Raw genomic sequence first — 20,298 nt, forward strand, 5'->3', positions numbered from 1 at the left:
TAAAACACACAATCACATGGGTCAACTGTTTGTTCTACTTCTTCTTCACTTATAAAGAATCAATGTTTGCTGTACTCAGTTGGATTTCCAGTGTTTCGACACCAACAGCGGAGTAACTGGCCTGGCCACGTACGGTTGATTTACTGGAGAGAAGAGGTGTCATGGAGAAATATAACCTTCCTGCCCAGACTGCTTTGAAGGAGACAAATACCTTCACAAGTTACACAGAAACTGGGCTTTTAGCTGATTTGTGTTTACCCTTGTGTTGATGTTTGTCCCTCTCTCACTGCCTGACTCCGTTTGTGCCTGACGAGCTCTTGCTCAAGCCCACGGTGCAAACTCGCCGTCACTGAGGCGTAAAGTGAAGGCACACCTGCTTGTTTTGTGTTTGTCTCTTACCCATCATTTGGCATTGCTGTGTGCTCTATTTGAGGCCTTAATTCACAGCTGCAATTCAGTGTAATGAGGCAAAGACTGGGAACAAACTGAGGTGTTCTGTCGAAGGGAGGAGCTGGTAGATATTTTTGGGGCGAGCGATCTCTGTATGAGTGGGTGGGGAGTAAAATTGCATCTTTTGTGCAAGATAAGAGTGGGAGTGTTTCCTTTATACTCTGTATGCACTGTTGTGTACTTCCTGAATGCGTTTTGACTGACAAATTACATGGTTATGTGCTTTACTTGGATCACCTCCAGATGCCACTTGATTTAGCTGCAGCATTGAGAACGGAGCTTTCTTTATAGAATTGTATGTGTATGAATTTTCAGCACTGTTCATTTTCATTGGAGTTTGGTGGGTCTAAATAATGTATTTGATTATAATATTTCCTTCTAGACCAAAGTTATTGGTGTCTGTTACAAAACAATCATCTTTTTAAAGACTGGGCAAGATGGCTTATAAATAGTATGTCTACTTTTTTAGGTCATGGCGCACTTTACCATATATATCTTAATATTTCTTATTTCCTCTAAAATAACAACTGATTGAATTAATCCTTTATTGCATTATGTTTAGTGTGATCATTCCAGTCAACTAATCTGAATTAAGAGGAAACACAGCTGGTATATTACTTTTTAGAAGGCTTTAATCTTGAAATTTCACATCAGAATGTCCTGATATTATCAAAGTGACACTCCGAGGTGGCCGACATTCAGACAATCTGAGGGGGCCTGCTATCCTTCTGAAATGTAATTGGTCTTTTAAATAAGAGGTTTCACTCAGATACTCTGAGGTGGTGTATTGTCATTTTAAATTGTATTTTCTATTCCTTATCAAGAAATTTGGAGCATTAAATAGCAAACTAATATTTTCTATGTGAAGATAAAGTGGAGTAATGGTGTCCTGAGCAGCAAATTAAGTCACTGTTTTAATTATTGTTTCTGTCCAATGGAATGAAATCCGTTAACTATAGGGGACTAGTAACTGCAGGAAGCATCCGCGGTGCGGAGCTCCGGTCTAGTGGCGCAGCCTTTGGCCTCGTTGTCAGCGGCCTGGGCTGAACCCTTGGTGGGACTACGCTGACATGCGAGAGCTTAACATTCTGCTGCACTATGTTCCCCCAGGACTAGGTTATTTTGATTTCGCTTTTGTACAGTGGGTGGAAGTGGAGACGGGTAGTTCATCTGTACATGCAGTAAGAGAAGTCAAATGCGGAAGCACCGACATGAGAATCTTATAGGTGAATGTAAAAGTTTGTCCTTGATGTTCACGATAAAGTCACTTGCTACATCCCATGTGGAACATGTCGCAATGTATACAGAGTATATCTGATATATCAACCACCCCTATTTCTTTTCGGTCCTTAAGTTGAAAGAAAACATAAAGGATGAAGATAACATTGACTATAGGATGGTACATCCCTTGGGCACTGTACCCCTCCGGAAGGGCTGGAATCAAAAGAAGAGACTAGCTTGGGGAATAACGGGTAGGATTTGAAGGAATGAAGGAAGCAGTAATACCAGGAAACTTCTGCTTTAACATGAAGTCACCCTGACTCTTTTGGGGCTGGAGGAGGTGGAGACATAAAAGGAACACTACAGGGTATTTAGATAAGATGATTGCATAGTATGCAACTTGTAGAAAATGCCTGAAATTTAGAATACTAATACAAAAGTTACAGATCTTTGGGGGAAAGAAGATACAATGTTGAACAGAGGGGAGGAGGGCTTGTTCTGATGGATTTCCTCATTGTGATAATAATAGTGAGTTTGCAACAGACCACTAGGCATGTACTGGAACACAGCAATTTATGATTGCATGGTTCATCTATAACTACAGTTAAATATTTAGCCACATGTTACTAATTATATTGCAAAGGATCTAAATGTAAATGAATTGATGATAATTGTAGGCTGCTAATGGAACAGAAGATCTGAATGGAACCAGTCAAAGCACATGTATTGCAGGTAGAGCAGTCCGTTCAAAATGGGAATCTTCTCAGAAGCTATATATAACAACATATAACGTATTGATTTAGAGGTCTTTTTACAGAGCCAGATTTTTTGCTAATTTATTTTATGTCCCTAGTTATTTTCTCATATGGTAGCAAAGGCATCTGAAGATTCTACTCTATTAAAAATAAACTGTAACGCATTGCCAGCTGTCATAGAAGAAGATCAGGCATTTGGTCTAAAAAAAATGCGAGCATAAGAAATAAGGATGACAGGATGATTTAACTGGTGAAGTGGAGCGTGCAGACTAAAGGCAGTGCTGTGAGTTAAGAGTTGAGCCAAAAACAGCTCTGCATGGAGTTAAGAGGCTTCACTTGTGCACAAGCTACCCGCTCTGTAGGAATAAAATAAATACTCTGACCTTTTGTCCATGAAGCTCCTTATCAGAATGTCCGCCATTCTTTACACGATCTGTATTATTCATACATTTATATCGATCAGTTATCAACGGCTTATAGATGCAGTGAAGAGGCGTTTTTCTTCAACAGATCTTTGGAGCAGAGCACTCAGCCAGTCAGAGCCAATAAAAGGAAGTTCACAATATTTTATGGAGGTCAGTAAAAGTCCAACTCAAATCACATTTAGTCGTCCCAATATTTTGCGAAATATCAGAAATGCTCCTGTTAGTCTCAGCTTGAGGGGCATTTCGTGATTGTATTTGATTGACAGACGCTTGCAGGCTGCCAGAGTGCCAGTGTAACATTGTAGAAAATGAGTAGGAAACCAACTTACGCTGTAGCTACATGTCATAGACAGAGAGTGTGTTAGTGAGAGGGTAAGGAGTAGAAGTAAAGACTACATCAGCATCTAACTGGACTGAAGTGAAGTTTACCTGTTCTTGAATGTGCAGCAGCTACAAGCGATGTTGGTAGCAGTGATGATTCCCTGATGAATATTTGTTTGATCACTAGTTCAGACCTGGTTTCATCTTTGTAAGATGGGTAAGAAGGACACTCAGGCAGAAAAACTAACATGCGTTGCTGAGGCTCTTGCATTGCAGGCAGCTGTCCGGCTCAGTGTGACCGTCTGCTCTGACTATGATGGAATGCGGAAGTTACTGATTAATGCAATATTATATTGACTGTATTGCTATAACGTATCCATCTACTCGCACAGACAACAGAGTGGCATATGAATCATGAAACCAACAAATATAAAATGTATATTATATGTATATACAGGAATGTTCTTTTTTTCACAATTCATATTTATACATAAGGCCCATTGTGAATTGGGTCGCGATGATTTTGTCATTTTTAAAAAGTTGGTCCCTAGAAAAAAAAGTTTTGGGAAAACTGCAATACAGTTTGCAATGTGACAACAGAAAGTAATCAGATGTCAATATTACCCTCAGAAGACAAATCAGTAATATCACAGATCGATATGCTTTTCATTTTTCAATGCCTATAGATCTGGATCAAAGACATATTTTTCACTCGCATGGTTTGAAGTGGGGTGAACCTGGGATTTTCTTGCCAGGGCTTACACCATAGCAGGGGAAGGGGGAAGAGAGCAACAAAGTGAAGTTTGTCCTTAAATAAAGATAATGATTAATCTTCCCAATGCACCTTTGCTTCATTAAGCCACTGCTGCTCTATTATCTGCACCAGTCAGATGACTAAACTGAACTGAGAACGGAGACACCTTTTAAAGGAATTTCAGTATGAATTGGCATTTGACCTGACAAAGTGATGAATTCTTCGATATGATTGTTGGGAGGATACTTCGTCTTCTTTTTACGTATACGATGAAGGCTTAGCTCCATATTTTAGTCATGTGACGTATGAAATGACAGGATTAACTTGCCAACAGTGGCTGGAGGACAACAAGGACAGTCAGTATATGGTCAAGTGGACTGCATATGCTGGGAGGATTTACAGGATTACTGCATTCTAAGAGAAGAGGTGCGCTTGTTTTCTAACATTCCCCACAAACCTGCATGTTTACGCATCGACACGTCCCCTTCCACAAAGTCCTCTCTGGTGGGCCTTTACTGTTTCCAAGGCAACCTGCTGAGCGGGGAAGAGAGGATTGGCTGAGGGAAGGGGGCAAAGCCAGTCAAAATGCAGGAAAGCAAGGTAGCAGGGTAGACGGCAACAGAACCGAAGGATGAAGATGTTGGTCTGACTGTGTATACGTATTGTGTTTTAGTGCACAACAATATGCTGACAACTTCTGGTCGGTTTTCCATACATTTTGGTATTCATATGTCCTCTCCCAGAGGATGAATGCCATTTTTTTGCTGACCCTGAACTTTCCTTAATCATCACTTTTGCCACAAACTTCCAAATAATAATCAAAATAATGTAACTTTAAAATATAAACTCTAATGGGCAACATGTTATCGAAAAATGAACTAGAGATGCACTGATCTCTTATTTTCCTCTCCCATACAAAAGATGACACCATTCCTTTAACACATTTAAATTAACTTAAATTATGATAATTTGTATTAACTTGCTATTGGGGAGGCTGTGGAACATGAGGTAGAGCGCTTGACCCGCAACCACTAGGTCGGTGGTTCGAACCCCTCTACAGGCAACATGCCGAGGTGTCCTTGAGTGAGACACCTAACCCCAAAGTTGCTCCCCGGGCGCTTCATTGCAGCCCACTGCTCCTCCGGGATGGTTAAATGCAGAGAACCGAATTTCCCCATTGTGGGACTAATAAAGGCTTAATTATTATTATTATTATACTTTTTTTTCTGAAATTGATTTGTCTCTGATTAAGTGGTTGATAGACTCCTTCCTATTTTATCCATATAGTATTCTATTGTAGATGAGTGTTTGCATTGTATAGTGTAAAGCAGAATCTACAGCAATAGCACAATATTTCAAGCCATCAGCTGACCCTGTGATAAATTGACAGCTATTAAGCAAACCAGTGCAGTTTGTGTTCAAATACAATCTTTTTGATTTTGGATAAATAGTTCTGGATTCACCTGTGTACTTGAGCTTGCGGGTGTGACCACAGGATTTCTGTGATTTATGTTTGAAAGAGTCATGTTAGTGGAGAGATAAGCCGGAAAAGCCACAGGGATTTGGATGTTTCAAGCCAGCCAGTCTCAAGGCTGTACACAGATGTGTTGATCTCTCTTCCCAGCAGCCCCGGCCCTGTCTCTCATCTGTCTTCTGGCTTCCTCCCTCATGCTCCCTGATCCCTCCTAGTTTAGTCTCATATATAGTGAATGGCTACTGAATGGCACATTATTCCGTTTTGCAGACATTGTCGGTAGTCATAAATTCTGTATGAGCTCTTTCACACCTCAGCGCCTCCCACACAGCAACTGGCCCTTTTACTGCACCTGCTGTTGTGTGCGTGGGAAATGAGGATATCTAGAGTTCATTTCAGTCTATTTTTTTTATGCATGTTTGTGTGTGTGTGTGTGTGTGTGTGTGTGTGTGTATGTCTGATTGTCTGTGTGCCATGGTTCAAACCCTCTTTCTCGCTCTACAATTTCTCTTGTTGTCAAGTTAGCGAAGCTTTATGTGGAAGCTTAGTTCAAAATCAGACAGGGATTTTTCAAAAGCTGCATCTCTAAACCCCAAACCATTCAGGCAGCGACACTCAGTGAAACATTAACTATTACCCGGCCGCTCAGGGAACACATACTCTTTCACATGCATATAAAGACACTCAAAGTTGTTTACACTCAGCAACGTTGATAAGGAGCTTCCCCTGCGTATCTCAATCTAAGATGATTGGGCTAAGTGTTTGTTTCCAATACCTTTTAAATATTTGTTTAGAAAATAAGCTTTACAGTAAAGTAGTCCTGCAGATAACACAACACAGTAATTATAACTTATAACTTGTGTTAAAACATATGATAAGCTCTTGAATTGATTGGTCTCAAAAACCATGCAATACATCTAACTAGGAGAATAAATAGGGACAGAAACACTTTGACAGCAATAAGGGAGTGGGAAGTTGATTTCATTTATCATTATATAAGATGAAATCCCTATCTACTAGACATATTTCACAGTTTTAATCTGCTATCCCTTAAGAATGATGAAAGAAAGGACTGAGAATTGCTCCATGGGTGTTTTCAACACCATGAGCTCTCTTCTGTCAGAATTCAAAGGTGACCTGTGGAGTTATTGATATCATAACCACTATGCAGCAGTTTTTCTTCGTATGGGTCCCCATTTTGCTTTTCTAATGCACGAGCAGCAGGATGTATGTGCACATGGTTGATGGGATACCCTTTTTGTTCAATGGTGTCACATTAATTTACTGATCTACAGGTGGCTGTTATGGGCCAAGATGTGCAGAAATGTGCCAACAAAGGCAGGAAAGAAAAACACTGCTTGCTAAAAAAAACATTGATTTGATCAATGCAGGTCTCAAATAATAAAAATAAATTAAAAAATCAGAAAGAAAGACCATCACTTTCGCTTGTTATCAAGAAAATTCCACATGGGACCTTTAATTAACAGAAGTATTACAGAGAGAAGTTAGCAGATACTTTTAAAATGCACATTACACACACACACACACACTCGCACATGCACACTGTCAATCTTAGGATGCTGTCTATATCTCGGATCTAAAGGAGAGTTGATTTCTGCATTCCTCAGCCTCTCTAACCAGAAGTGATGGGTGTTGCCAGCTTTTGTTCAGCCCATGTGTAGGGAACAGGAGGCATTGATTGAATTGCTGCTTGACAAAGCAGAAACTGCTTATTGAGCTAATGCACCTGTGTTGGGATCGATCTCGCAATGTCACTTCCAAATGCACAGCAGGAAGAGGCGAGGAAAAAGGAAGAGGCCCAGGAAGAGGGACGGAAAGAGGGAGGAAATCAGGAAGACGGATTGGAAAGAGTGACGTGGGAACATAAATACCTACTGAGGGTTGAAGGCAAACCCCCCCCTTTCTCTCTTACTTTAGAATATAAGTCATTCTTAATCACTCTCCCTTCTTAATTGTTTAGCTCATTGAAAATGACAGATAGGAAGAGGATTAAGATTTAGGATACCTAGTCATGTTAGTGAATGTAATCATAATTGACGAAATCAAACGGAGGTAAAGAAAATTTCTTGCCTACTACATTCATTTTATATTTAACCCCTACATTAATTTCCAGGACTATTTATGTGGAAATACTTCACCTGTTATTTCACACTCTCAATCTTACATCTTCTGCAGCTGTCCCATACATTCTTATACACTGATAGTGGATCAACTGTATAAAAACAGGTTTCTCTCTCCAACTGTCATCTATACATTTTCCTCTGTATCTCAGACTTTCTATATTTCTTTAATTCTCCTTTTTCTTGCCCTTTCCCTGACCTCAGTATATTACTTCTGATTTACTTCAGATACTTGGTTCCTTCTTCGACTAGAGTCGTATAACTTAAGAGACACAATAAATAACAATAAATCTGCTCTAGTAGCAGAAATCCATTTTCTATCCTTCTACCATCTCATTGTCTACCATTTGCAGCAACTTTATTTATCTTTCTATTAAAGATGGCAAGACTTCCTTATACAAAACCGTTTGGTACGAAGTGCCAAGAAATGAATGATCGCTTTATTTTGCAGCATAAGCTTTTTTTTAAAGAACAGTTTCTTTTTTTTTTTTTTTTAAATATGGGTTTTACAATATGCAAGGGTATACTACTACTATTCCCTTTTCCTGAGGAGAGGAAGACAAATTGAGGAACAGGCTTGAAGAAACCCCAGGAAGAGAGAGCATCAGTGTTATTGGGGTCAAAGGTCATCTCACAGGAGATGCTCTTCATAACTTCTCCTTCTCCACTGTCCTTTGTCCTAGTCACCTGGAACGTGAGGGTATGAAGAGAGATTGGAAGGAAGAAAGGAATGTAAGCAGATGATGTAAGGGGTGGATGGTGTGATGGATGGCATGGCTCCTCGCACTCAGCGCGTATGTGTGTGCGCACGTGGTTTGTTCGCACTTGAGCTTGTTCATATGCTTCTACCGTTAGCCAGTAGAGCGTAATGCATTGATGGAGGCGGAGATTCATTCACCATTTCAGCAGTGGAAGTGCTTAAAGCCTTCGGGGCCCCCAGGGGATGGGCCGCGTCACAGTCTCCCATCCTAGTGACTTATGGACCTGCCATGACGAACACCCAAGGGCTGATGCAGGTTTGGGTGGGGGGGATATAATAGCCCATGTGATGACGACAGAAGCCAGACCCTCTTGGAACAAAACCCACCTCTCTGTTCTAAAACAGAAAGTTTTCCCAGCTGTAAAGCATTCAGAATAATTTGTGAAATAATTCTGATTTATGAAAGTGTGTGCAGGGGAGGAAATTAATGGAGAGTTATGTGAAGTCATCTCGCAAATATTTAAAATTGTTTTCTCATTATCTCTCTCAAGCTCCTTGGTGTGTGTGTGTGTGTGTGTGTTTGTTTCTTTGTCTTTCGTCCTCTCCATCTCACTTTTCATACTCTCTCTGTTTAGGATTTTACCCTGCAGAAAGAAATAGAATAGATTTTGATAAATGAGTTTAAAGCACACAATGCAAAAAAAAGGTGGGTGTTTTTTTATATACACACCTGCCTTGGATTCTTTATTTTGGCTATAAAGATACTCAGCTTTCAGCAGGTTCTCCTTTTTTATTAGGCCTAAAGACAGAATTTAACCTTTGCATGAATTGTATTTTAGACTGCTGCAAAATGATGGCACTATCAAATCCGTTTTGGAGGAGAAATCATTTTATTGGAACAAAGTGGGGTAAATTGTGCACAGGTGTCGCTGCCTCGGTGCAATACTGTCAGTGTTTTTTACTCTTGATGTTTACTGATGACAGATAAATTCACACTGTGGGAATACAGAGAGTATAGATTCTCAGCAGGTTAAAAAAGTATTTGCTGCTTCATTGCACCAGACATAGCCCCTTTCTAGGGATCGCCCCATTAATGGCAGTTTATGACTTAATTTACTGCCCAAACTAATAACCTGAAATGGAGAGCGGGGATGAGAAAAACACACACACACACACACACACACACACACACACACACACACACACACACACACACACACACACACACACACACACACACACACACACACACACATAAAAAAGCTCATATAGAGCACATGTATGTCAGTGCTGTGCCCTCAATCAGTTCTAATGTAATGAAGCTTTCACTCTGACACGCATATCTGTTTCCCCTGTCATTCTCCTAGCCTTGAGTACACCTCCTCTTTCTCCCACATCCGTGTTATCTATTCCTGTAACTCACTCCAACCTTCTGTCTGAGCTGACCCTCCTTCAAACTTTTTTTCAGCTACGTTGATCTAGCCTTACATGTTCGTAACCACATTGATGAAGCCGGTACCTGCATGCCACCAGGGGCCCCTATGGCCATGCTGCAGAACTGACGCCTGAGTCCCGGTAGCGAATACTGTATGCTAATCAGACAGAATCCTTGTGTATATGTTAATGTCATAGTGATGGAGGGGGAAGCTGTAATAAGGTGGCCTTGGCTGGTCAAAATAAAGGCTATGGCACAGTGGAGCCTGAAAGTGACAAGATAGTCTGTCATCACTTTATAGCATTATGCCAGAGGCAGAGTACCCAGGTAGTAACCAGGTACTGCAAAAGATAAATCAGCATTGAGTCATTAAGGGCAGAATCCTTCATGTCTGAGCAGGTGTTCTATCTTCAATAGATGATAAAAAACACCTGCTGCAAAATCTCTGATTGGGATGTTTTTAGAAGTCCAACATGAAGCTGCCCTAAGTGAGCCACTGCTGACTTTACCCTTCAAGAGCTTCTTTTGAAAAAGTAGGGATTTAAAGTGACTTTGTGCTTGTGTAGTTTTACGGTTCGGAACCAATGTAAACAAACTAGCATTGGATTGGCTTAGCCGATTAAGAAAAATGTATGACACATTTTTTATTAAAGCTGTATGCATGTTTTACGTCGAGAATAAATCAAGGTCCATTGCCTCCAAAATCCATCTATACACACACATTTTAATACATTTATTTAAGTTTAATATTTTTGAAAAACTAACAGAATATAAATACTGTATGATCCAACTTTTCTCCTGAATTTTGATATGTAAAACCAAGTTGTATTTTCTCTGTCAATCAGACTTTTTCCCTAATATTAGGACTGACATTGTGTATTGGCTAGACAGCAGTACATTGCCTTTGTTTTGGACTTCTCTGTCATCTGCAACCCGCTCCACACGCCATCTATGAATATATACTACAGTCAGAATTCATATCTAGGCCGTGAGAAAGCATCACTAAAGGCTTGTGCTGTCTCATAACGCACAGATTCACAGCTAAAGTAACCTTTGTGACGGGTACACACACACACACACACACACACACACACACATTCGAAACCAAGCACTTAGAGGTCATGTTTGTTGTCCGATGGTGGACTGGACACAAACTGTTTGCAGTCTATTTATTTACCAGCCAGTTAATTCCACAGCCCAAGCCCTGTGGAATGCACTGTTGGATAAAATGATTGATCCGTCCTTGTTAGACCTTGCTGTAAGGAAGTCTCAACTTACCGGGCTGGAAGGGGAGAAGATAAAGAAACAAAACATTTATTTTTTTTTTAACCAGAAATGAACTCTCCTGTAAAGCATTGTGTGTGTGTGTGGCACACATTAAAAACCAAAATATACAAAAAGGACTATTGCGAAGGCGACTCCAAGCATCTTTTTTTTTTTTTGCTTAGTTAAAGCTTTTTTTTTTGCTTATCTTAAAAATGAAAAACAGTTTCCAAACTCAATATAGGGCTGCATTCCTTGTTAAGATAAACATTGGACCAAACATGATGCAGCCAAAAGGAACTAATAGCCTTTGAAATATTATAATATTTTGTTGTATATTATAAATCTGGATATATCCGATAGGGTAGAAAAGCAAGTATACAGTGAGTGTGTTTGTTGAGGTGCCAGGAAGCTGTGTTGCTGTATAGGATCCATTCTGTCCTTTAGGGAGGTCCCCTGTGGAGAGACTGAGTTTCATCCAAAGTCCAGCACATGCTCTGGCCAGCTCCCTCACTGTGTGGGAGTGTGTGACTGGGGCTGAATGACATAGTTGTGTGTGTGTGAGCAATGGATTTTTGGTCAGGCCAGGTTTATTCAAACTCTGAGGATTTATTGTATAACGCAGCAAGAACAAAGCCATCTACCCACAACACACCTATTTAGTATTTTTAGCCAATGTACTTTAAGCTTAGGCGTCCTTCTGTATGTCACCAAGGAGACCAGAAGCTACAAACGCACGTTTTGTAATTGCAAGACTGAAGCAAGAGGTTCAGGAGCAAGATATTGGACTTCCTTTGAACATGATTTGCATAATAACGCACAATTAGACAAGGTTCTGTCAATACTGGGCTCTCTTGCTTATTTGCATGCAGGTACATGATTGAACAAGCCGAGACGGTTTAACATAGCATCCATGAGTGACTGAGTGACTACTATAGTTCATTTGAAGCATTTCAAGGAGAAATACATTTAAATGTAAATTATTTAGTTGATATACAGTGTTTTCTAAAATAGCGTTGTGTTAAATATGTTAGTAGTTTTACAGACTGTGCTGGTTTGAATAACTTCGTCTGGTTTGTGGCACTGTATCAGACCTTTGTGTGAGTATAAATGTGTGTGCCATTGATTGTCACCACCAGACTCTTTCTGTGCTTTTCCCCTGATTTTCTGGCTCTTGTCGGTACTAACATGACGCAGTGCCACATACTGCCTCATTAACTCTATCCTCTCCCCCCCCTCTCTATCTCTGCAGCTCTTCCCAGCTACACTTGTGGTAATCCTGGACAGCTGCTCAATGGCCACCAGCAGGGGTCCACCTTCAACATTGGGGACAAAATCCGCTACAGCTGCAGCCCGGGCTATGTGCTGGAGGGTCACACCAGCCTGTCCTGCCTTGCCACTTCAGCGGGTACTGCTGCCTGGGATTTCCCCCTTCCCTACTGCAGAGGTATGTAGGAGGGACAGTGGACAGCTGTCGATCAGAACAGGTCTTAAGGCTAAATCTGTAATACCTTTTTGTCCACAAAGTAAATGTTTTCTTCACATCTAATTTAAGTTCTTTGAAGGAAAACATGTTACCCTGAGGACTGACATCCAGCTCAGAAATATGCCATCGATAATAAAATCTGGTTTGATTGATATTTGATTAATGACTAAAGTTATTTAAAAATAGATACATATGAAAGATACAGTAGAACATAGGGAGGTTATTTTGGCTTCAACTGTAAAGCTGGATAAAAGGGTAAAACCAACTAACGGAATGGCTTATCCTAATGTCCTAATGAGCTTACAAAAAAGTAATCCTTCCATCATTTAACAATGAAACATTAAACATGAGATTGTATCCATTAACTCTCTGAAAAACATAAAAATCATAGTATTGTAAATGACGACATTGTTTTTTTAAATGTGGACTAATCACCCTTTCTTAATAAGTCCATTATTCACCAGTTGATAGAACCCAATCCTCCAGCCCACACACACTCACATGTATTTACACATGCCTCCACATGACCTGACAACATTTTTTTTTGTGGTTATACTGATATCTTATTTACCATGACAGGACCTCATGTGTTAGCTCCCAGTCTGGTGCTTGTGCCAGTTGTCCTTCCCTCACAGTGAGCAAGCCCCCCTGCGGCAGCGACACCTGCCAGTGTGTGCTGTCTGACCTGGCATGACACTGTTCTTGGAAAATGGTTCACTGTAGGCAAATGTGATGCTATTGTACATCGTTTTTCAGGATTTTTGCTTTGGAAATAAAAAATAGATTCTCACACGATTAAAAGGCAACCACATGTCGTATACATGACAGTCTGCATGTCCCTGTATGTCCATTCATTGTGTCCATGTGGCCAATGGTTTATGTCAGTGTGCCTGCTGAGCGGAGCGCTGAGACACAGTGCCATCTGCAACCAGGCTGGGAGTCAGGAAGCCCACATAGGAGCCCACATGGCTGGGCACAACGCGCCAGCACAATCCCCACTCGCCCAATCACATTCAAACACAATCACATGCCTGTACTTCACATCCAAATGTGAAATAGTTATGTGCGCATTTAGTCATTTCTTACATTTTATGTCCAATTGTGAAGGACTCTGTCACCTCCCCTCCCTCTCTTTACCTCCATAATTCACGAACAATTTGCTGTGCAGGTATAAACGAAGCTGTTTTATTCTCCCCTCTATGCCCAACCAAGCTCCTTCCTGAAAAGGGAGGAAAAAGCACTAAAGGATGTGATTATGCTACCTTTTCATCAGGAAATTACATGCCAACAAGTTTCCGAAACAAGCAATTTTCCCTGTGATTAATTGAGTTGTCCCAGTGCCACACGGAAGTCTATGTGTACACCTGAGTGCTTCTTCATAATGTACAAGTCTAGAGTTAATGTCACCCTAATTATAGAGCCTGCCCATATGTGTAAAAGCAGAACACTGTACTTTGGGAACAAGAGAGAACATTTAGGCATGGTCACCATTCTGAACTCAGGAGACAATCATACAACCATACAATGATAGCTGGATATTGATGGCACAGATAATGTTTTACGTATCCTGTCTTATACTCGTCAATTTGTTCTCTTAGTTTAATTTCTTAAAAACTACATCCCTTGTCATGAGGATACTTAGAAGTGATTTAACATCACTCTTTTATTCAGCTCCTGACTCTCTCTGCTAACCCCTTAGCATATCTTTCCAGAACAAGCCTTACTACTGTCAAGTTCTAAATGTCACTGCCTATAACTTCAGTACAACACACACACACATCTATTTATCTGTGGTTTGTGCACATGCTTTATTCTACCTTGTACAACGGCTTTCTGATTTTGAGTGGTATTGTGTTACATTTATTCATCCCATTTAAAAGTCCCTGATATAGTTCTCCAAGCTTTAGCTCTGTGAATGTGTGGTGCATATAAACATGCCTTTTTGATGGCATGAATGATTATTTATTTTTTATAGCTTGCATGCATTGCTTATGCTTCCACATATCTCGGTTACCATGACACTCAGAGGAATCGAAGCAGCTCTTTACACTTTATGGAAAACCATGACATCTTAAGTGACAGCCTGAAAATATGTACTGTGCAACCATGGAAAACATCATGACCTCTACAATTGACTGAGGCAAAAGTTTGAGAAGTATGCACACCACACATATTGCACACATTTTTTTATGGTTTCATACGGTCCATGGTAGAGCCATTTAGTTTCCCATTGTCATAGAGCACTTGCACCGGCAAGCAGCAGCCTCAAAATGGAGCAACAGAGAGACTCGAGGTGAAGGGGAGCGTCAGAGATTTCCCTTCAAGTGTGAAGAAACTGTCTTGTGTGGAATATCAATGCACCTCCTCATCCTTTAGTCTGTCTACCTTCCACTTCCTGTCACTCCCACTGCAACAATCACCTGCCACCCCTCTCGCCCATCTCTCTTCCCCTCATTGTCCACCCTCCCTCTGCACTTTTGTCTCGCCCATCCTCCCTTGTCACCTGTCATCCTCTTCATCCCCCTTCTTCTTGCCCTTCTGCCGTGGTTTCCCTCCCATTCAAGTTCACACCTCACAAGTTTCTGCTCGTCCGTACACTCGCTTGCCCTCCCTCAGGGGGGGTTGCCGTGGTGACAGGTAGGGTGGATGATAGACAGGGCCTGGCGCCTCTGAGCTCCTCCACTCCCCCTTTGAAACACCTCACACACAGCTAGCTGGCCGCCCACAGATTAATGCCACAGCACAGAGGCTCACCAGTAGACCCACTTCATTTCATGAACATTAATAGTACGCAAGTGTCATTCATAACTTAATTGATGTGTCTCCTATTTTCACCGGTACATACTGTAGTTACGTATGCACACAACATTTTAAAGTCTGTATTTCCCCAACTTCCACACAAGAATTCCATTGCAGATATCACATTATATTTTTTTGCTCAAAGCTTTAATGAACATATCAGAAGCTTGGAAGGGGAGCTATCCTGGCAACACATTAAATGCATGCTTTGTTATTTAATGATCTCCTTCAAGCAGTGTTGAGGATGGAAGAGTTGTGTTGATTTACACAAATCTGAATTAATTAGACTTTAATTACTCCCCCGTCCTACATTGCATTAGGTTGCATCACACACTCTTCCCTAGTCTGTGCTGATGGTAAACACTCCAGGGCATTTTAAAATCCTGTGACTGGTGTCTCACTGGCCTATGGCGAGAATTGCAGACAAAGGAACAATATGCTCTGAGTCATTGCACATTTTCGTGCTCCCGAATTAAAAAATCTGCACTTTGGCTAGTGGCAAAAAGATAATTTGCGGCCATACATTTTTTATTAATATTACATATTTATAAAGCACACAAGGATCCTGGTATAACTTTACCCATAAGCCTATGTGGTGTAGTTTGGAAGACTTATCTTGTTGAATCATTACATCTGCCTCATTGGTATTATCAGTCATCAGCATATCTGCCATCTTCATGTGTTCTCAAAGCGGTTTATTAGCTTGATAATAGTTGAGCTTTATCTGTATCCGTCCAAATAAAGCATTCATTTTTGCAATGCCTGTATTATCCATATACAGCCAATGTATTTCTGTTTGGAAATTCTGGAAAATGATATAATGTTGTTTGTTAGTACATAATGTACCAATGTGTTTATAACATCAGAAGGTCTATTTTGGTTGAGGGAGTTTTAGCTATTGTGTTACAGAGAGTGCTGTATTATGGGTCGGTGTTTGAGTATGACCTACCATAACATTGAGTGTTCTTTTAATCCATGGTGTCTTATAGTAAGCTTACAATAGCCAGTTAGAATCTAATATGACTGCTTTATGTCAAACCTGACCTTTAGCTGCAGTTAAGCTACAGGTTGTGTTTAATAGCCTTTTACTACCTTGCCTCTCCTACTGGTTCTATTTGTCAGTACGTCTCCAGTTATCTCTGCACCACAATTCTGTGATAATATATTTTTTTAACATTTCCCTCCTCTACACAGCTTAACACCACTTTCTTTCTCTTGTGCTCCCTGCAGCGGATGATGGGTGTGGCGGTACACTGCGGGGCCAAAGTGGGGTGATCACCACCCCCAATTACCCAGCTGAGTATAACAACAATGCCGACTGCACCTGGACTGTGCTGGCCGAGCCAGGAGACACCATTGCCCTGGTATTCTCTGACTTTCAGCTGGAGGACGACTATGACCTGCTGGAGGTCAGCGGCACTGACGGCTCTTCACAGTGGTGAGTAGTCAGTCTCTAGCAATTTGTCTTGAGAGCGAGCTGAGCTTGGGAAAGGAAGGGAAGGGAAGTCCACTGGCGCACCACTTCTGCAGATCAGGGAAATGGGCTGGTTCAAGTATGGTTGGAAGTGGATGGGTGGTGACCAGGTTCATTGGAACTAACATCTAGATACATAGCTGTCTGAGATGTCTTTTGGGTGTAGCAGAGGAGCAGGCATTGATTCAAACATCAAGGGAATCAAATATCTTGTGCTACTGGTATTATCATTAAAATGGAAATAATATATAGAGAGGAATTAAGTATTTATTTGATATTTAGTTCTTAGCTTTTTACCCGTCGGGGTGTAACAAGTAGTCTGTGGTTTTAAAGTTTAATTTGAACACTTAATCTTGGTCACGCACCCTGGTTCCTCCTCTCAATAACTCAGTCTCACACAAACACACATGCTCAGCTCTAATGATGAAGAGGTAGGGTATCCTGGTGTCAGTGTGGGTCTCTCACCATCTGTGGCAGCTCCTCCTCTCTCTGACAACTCTCTCAGCTCAGGAAGTAATTAGTGAGCTCGATTACCACCGCCAGCCGTATAGTGTTGTTTCACCCCCACACACACACACACACACAAACGGTTCAGTCCATATGGGCACAAATGGACATGTGCACATAAGTATTCACACTTTCAGCTAGACGTCCCTATATCTGTGCTGGCACTCTAAGAACTTGTGCAAACAGATGTACTCATTCACACTCTCTCTGCCACTTTGTCCCTCCCCTTACTCACAAGGCTAATGTTAGCATGGAAAATATACATTGGTTGCATACAGGTGCATGAATGCAGCTGTTACCAACCAGGGAATTCACTGCTCTTTCTTTGTCTTCGATGAAATATATAAATGCAGGTTTTAGTTTCAGTTGCATGTAGGAGAGAGGCGGTTTGGATAAACAAGAAAAGATTGAGGAGACTTTGAAGTTACAGCCACAGGCAGTTGGCAGGAAGGGACGAGGGGTAGCTTCGGCTCAGCTATTAAACACTTGAAACACACAGACGCACACAGAGAAAGACAGAGGGATAAAGTAACGTTGATAGAGGAAAGGGGTTCAGAAGGAATATCTGAGAAGTCAGCTTAGAGTGAGATGGCCCCTGGAAACTTGTGTCAGTTTCACTCATTCACTCAGTAGTTAAGCAAAAACACTTCCCGAGAAGAACTTGATTGACTCTGAGCGGTCCTAAAACTGAGAACTGTGCCTTGTAGCCTGATATTAAAGTCTCTTTGAAATTTCTACATGGCCAACTGAGAGTTGATCGCTTCCCAGACTCCCACAGACTGCAGTCCGACTATGCTTGTTTTGCACATTAAACGATGTCATTAGCTTCTTGTCCCAGTCTTTTGATTTTCTCTCCGTGGTCATATCGGGCATTCAAATCTCTACTGAGTCTGTCATCTTTGTGGCGCTAGTTGCCAGCGGCACCTATGGTGGGGCACCTGCAGCATGGCTCCACTGCCTTAAAGAGCGAGGGGAAGAGAGTGAACATGGAGAAGGGCCTATGGGCAAGCAATGCAGAGTGCAAGTCACAGTAGATCATGCACATTGCAAAGAAAAGGCAGCATGGGGGACAAGGGACACGGTGCAGTCATGCTGGCTTGCCTCTTTTGTTTAAATTTATATTTTTTTCTAAACATGCAGTGGGTTTTAGGCACAAAGTGTTGACTTCAAAACTGTCTGTGTTTTTCTTCCAAATCATAAAAAAAAACCGGAACAGTTTATTTTCAACACTCTAACTTCATCTCTGAGGTCTGTTTCTGGGTGGGTATCTATCATTTTAGAGTTAGCAGGGAGGGTTCAGGATGGACAAAGGGGGCGACAGGGTCAAACAGTAAGAAACAGCAGACACCAGAGGCGAGAAGTGGAGGGGAGGGCTGGACCTTTTGGAAGGGGAGGATGGATGTGGGAAGGATGTATAGGTGGAGGGCTAACAACCACCCAGCTTGTGGCCAATTAGAGAGGTCAGGTGGAGGGCTATGATGGTGGTGGTGCTGACCTAAAACACACATCTTCTCTGTGAATGGCTCAGTAAGCCCTCTACTCAATGGCGCTTTGAGGATTGTGCTCTCACTTTCACCATATAATTGGACTGGTCTGTGATATAATCAAACTGGTTTGTAAAGGGCTAACTTCTCTGAGTTTAAAGTTTGTTTTCTCTATTTAAGGTCTACTATAAACTGGGAAATAGAGTTTACAAATCCAGCCCAGAATCGAAGTATTGTCTCATTAGGATGATGGTACAAAGAAATAAGCATTACTTTCTGTAAGGAAGACATGTAACTTGTACCTTGATTCTTGTTTTTGTTTTTTCTAACATCAAACCCTTTATTTGTTGCTTTCAAGGGTGATATCTCTGATCTGAAGTTAGAAAGCACACAAACTGGTATATCTGGGTGGCCTGATCAAATGGCATGAATTGAAAAGTTGGTGTGCTCTTATTTCACAGCTGTAGAGTGTGTATAGAGTTGGCATCCCACTGGCTGCTTAAATCAAACTGTTGGGAGCTCTAAGAGCAGTATTGATCGATACCTGACGGACAGGTTGAGTGGTCCAATGGAAGAAGAGAGGCCAGGGATCAGGGTCAAAACCATGCTTCCCCGATCGATCCACAACAGCTCAAATGAAAGCGGGTCAAGTTTGCGTGTTCCCAGCAGCCTTGATGTGTGTCCGTGTGTGTTTTGAGAGGAAGAGAATTACCCAGAATAAACAACATCAATCACCATCCAGAAACGTCACCCTGTGCATATGTGGATCTGATCCTGTTCCCCTTACATTCTTGTTTACCGTACCATCCGCTGCTTTGATTGGCGGCCCTGCAGAGTTAGCATTCTGAAGAGGCAGCCGGCAGCCGGAGTAGACAGCCTTGAAGACTGACTTCAGGAGTTGAGGTGTGCATTTGGATTGAATGTGGCAGTGGGGAAGGGCTGGTTAAAAAATAAATAAAAAAATAAATAAAAACACCAACTGAATACCGCCTCTACTCTGCATAACCCCTGACAGGACTTCTTCGTTGTTGCGTGCCCAGGGGAACACATTACCCTGCCATTACACTGTTTGCATCCACATTGATTTTTCTTCCTCATCACCATCCACTTTGAGACAATGTAAATAACGCCTGACGCTCGCCAATTGCCAGATGCTTATTTGCCCGCTTGCTACTAAGTGGAACTCGCATCAGTTTGACTTGTGATTTTGTTTGGCACTCAATTGTTTTTCAAAGGGCCATAATGCATTTTGATCCACCAGTAGTGTTCCCTCGAGATGTTGAAAGAAACACCTGCAACATCTTGGATACTGTAAATAGAGTCTAACGTGCCTGACACTGGAATGAAACCACTCAGAATATTGCCATTACTCCCTCGGGTCTAAAAAGAAAGAAAAAAAAAGAGCCATTCTGTTGAAAAAATTGCAGCATCACAGTTCAATGATTGCACCATTTTACTGCAAGTGTATTCCCAAACAAAACTTATGTCTTCGTTTTTCCGTTCTGGTAACTTTTGCAAACTCTATTTCCCTTGAGGGATATCTGTTCTTTTTGTCTTTTTTTTTTCATGCAAGCCTTTGCTGAAAACACAAAGCATCCTGCGTAAATTC

General features: G+C 41.4%; 1 protein-coding gene across 1 annotated transcript in view; it reads left to right on the top strand.

Moving 5' to 3' along the window:
• The window catches only part of csmd2 (CUB and Sushi multiple domains 2), a 201,630-nt gene that overhangs the window by 35,295 nt on the left and 146,037 nt on the right, over positions 1-20,298 (top strand). Inside the window, exons 4-5 of the mRNA XM_054606522.1 lie at positions 12,192-12,386; positions 16,455-16,662. Coding sequence (XP_054462497.1) covers positions 12,192-12,386; positions 16,455-16,662 — 403 coding nt within the window. The remainder of the gene's footprint in view (positions 1-12,191; positions 12,387-16,454; positions 16,663-20,298) is intronic.

This window comes from Anoplopoma fimbria, chromosome 10 (assembly GCF_027596085.1).
Source record: "Anoplopoma fimbria isolate UVic2021 breed Golden Eagle Sablefish chromosome 10, Afim_UVic_2022, whole genome shotgun sequence".
NCBI lineage: Eukaryota > Metazoa > Chordata > Actinopteri > Perciformes > Anoplopomatidae > Anoplopoma > Anoplopoma fimbria.